The 2,256-nt window shown below is 43.8% G+C and overlaps 1 protein-coding gene across 1 annotated transcript in view; it reads left to right on the top strand.

Annotated features, from left to right (window-relative positions):
• Positions 1-2,012, top strand: part of LOC310875575 (lecithin retinol acyltransferase-like) — an 8,841-nt gene extending 6,829 nt beyond the window's left edge. Inside the window, exon 2 of the mRNA XM_083788857.1 lies at positions 1,696-2,012. Within this exon, the coding sequence (XP_083644983.1) occupies positions 1,696-1,848 (153 nt within the window). The 3' untranslated portion in view covers positions 1,849-2,012. The remainder of the gene's footprint in view (positions 1-1,695) is intronic.
• The last annotated feature ends 244 nt before the right edge of the window (positions 2,013-2,256 follow it).

The following is a 2,256-nucleotide window of genomic DNA, read 5'->3' as shown; positions in this document are numbered from 1 at the left end:
GTGGTCTCCACCTCCGGACCCCTGGTGGTCTCCACCTCTGGACCCCTGGTTGAAAACCACTGACTTAGACATTAAGTAAAAAAAATAATCTGAGTACTTCTTTCACCACTTGGCGCTCCCTCTCTCTCTCTCTCTCTCTCCCCCCTCCCTCCTAACCTCTAAAGTAGGTCTCCACATTTCATAACATTCTTCCCACTCCATTGAGTTTTGGCAAACATTGCTCGGTGGAAACTTCCACGGCACCTCAATCCAACTGGCAAATGAGACGTGAACGAACGTGACGTCATCATCCCGCCTATTCCTGGCAAACATCTGACGATGGTTTTTTTTTTTTTTTTTTGGGGGGTGGGGGGGGGGGGGGGGGTTCCGCTGGCAAGGGAACCCTTTTTTCCGTCCGTTTAGATCTGTGGTTGTTGTAAAGGACCCCCATATTGGTGATATGTAAATGTGTTTTAACCAAACAAATATCACATAGTACCCTACCTTTAAAGCCTCACTATGTAACTTTTCTTTTAGGAATAAAACTATTATTTTGCCCAATCTGTATGTTAACACATTCTGACCTGAGATCAGATTCATACGAGGTTTCCACTGGACACACACTGGTCTGATTAACCCATTCTGACCTGAGATCAGATTCTAAAAATGTCAGTCGTTCGACTTTTCAAAAAATAGCAGACCTACAAGCTCGTATCGCGCCACTCGGTGGCGCGATATGAGCTTGTAGATCTGCTATTTTTCAATAGCTAAAGCATAACATGATGCTAACACCAAAATGGGTGCCCGTTCAGAATGGGTTAATACAATTGAACTTGGGTTCAAATCCGGGGTAGAAGAGGTGCCAATACTTTTTGTACTCAAGTTAAATGTGTCATTTCTAATACAAGACTTGCGTACTAGAGTATTGTTATATTGTGGCATAGATAGAGCACCAAAGTCTGACGTCAATATCGGTAGAGGGCGCAAATCCACGGGTTCATGTACTTTTTATTTGCATCGTAATCCCCATAGGGAGATTTTAGATCGCCTCATAATACTCATATAAGAACGGTGTTTGACAAATAAACATGTCATCCCGGCCGTTTCACTCATATGGATATGAAGAATCAACTGACTGAGAGAAAACGCTATTGTTACTGCTACTGAATTAGTTACATTTTCACTAGAAGCAGACTGTATCATATATGATTGACTGACAGTCGCAAACGATACAGAGACGCCTCCCTGACAATAACGCAGAGACAGCTTGTTTATTTTTGGACCACAATGCTTATATGAAACAATTTTATTCTCCATTCTCCACGTCAGGACTTCGGCGCTCTATTGCTATTGTTACTTAGCCCAGTGGTTTTCAACCCATTTCTTATCAAGGTCCATTATTTATTCGGCATTATGCCATGAATCACCATTTGATGAGATTTATGGGTAGAAGAAGAAAGTTACATAGAAAGTTACAAAGTTACTGTTGTTCCAGGGACCCCCCCCAGAAGCAAAGATTTGTGTCACATTTTCACGATTTTTCAAAAAATAACATCTACAGTGCAAGCTCGTAGCGCTATGAGCTTGTAGATATGCTATTTTTCGATAGCTAAAGTATAACATAATGTTTAAAACATCAAAAGGGGTTCCCGCTCCTGAATGCGTTAAGTTATACCGTGTGTTAAACATTCAGTGTTTTATTCCCCTCTCTTCCAGTTCTGCCTGTGGCTGAAGGCACTCGTCCGAGACCAGCGGAACGTGTTGCGTACGGCGCTCCTGGGGGTCCTGTCCATGCTGTGTCTGGGGGTCTCCCTCTTCACCGTCGTGCCCACGCTGCTCGTCCCCTTCACCCTGTGGATGGTCAGTTAGGCCATTACGACCCGAGACCAGATTCTTCCAAATCCTGACAGTTTTCTGAAAAAAAAAACCCTGTTTCCATACCGGTGGTTCTCAAACTCTTTCATGTCAAAGACCGCCAAAATGATATGTATTTGGCCGCCGACCCCCCCCCCCCCCCATCTGAAAATATGTTGTTCCAGGGACCCCCCCCCCCCCCCCCCCATCTGAAAATATGTTGTTCCAGGGACCCCCCCCAGAAGCAAAGATATGAGTTTTAAAACGCAGTGAAAGAATTTATATTCAAAGATTTGCACCACATTTTCACGATGTTTCAGAAACGGCAGATCTACAAGCTCGCAGCGCGGCACTTGGTGCCGTGCTATGAGCTTGTACATCTGCTATTTTTCAACAGCTAAAATTTAAAATAGTGCGTAAAGT

Source organism: Protomyctophum parallelum (assembly GCF_964188405.1).
Source record: "Protomyctophum parallelum genome assembly, chromosome: 18".
NCBI lineage: Eukaryota > Metazoa > Chordata > Actinopteri > Myctophiformes > Myctophidae > Protomyctophum > Protomyctophum parallelum.
The sequence above is the reverse complement of the archived record's forward strand: the minus strand, read 5'-3'. Positions and strand labels throughout refer to the sequence as shown.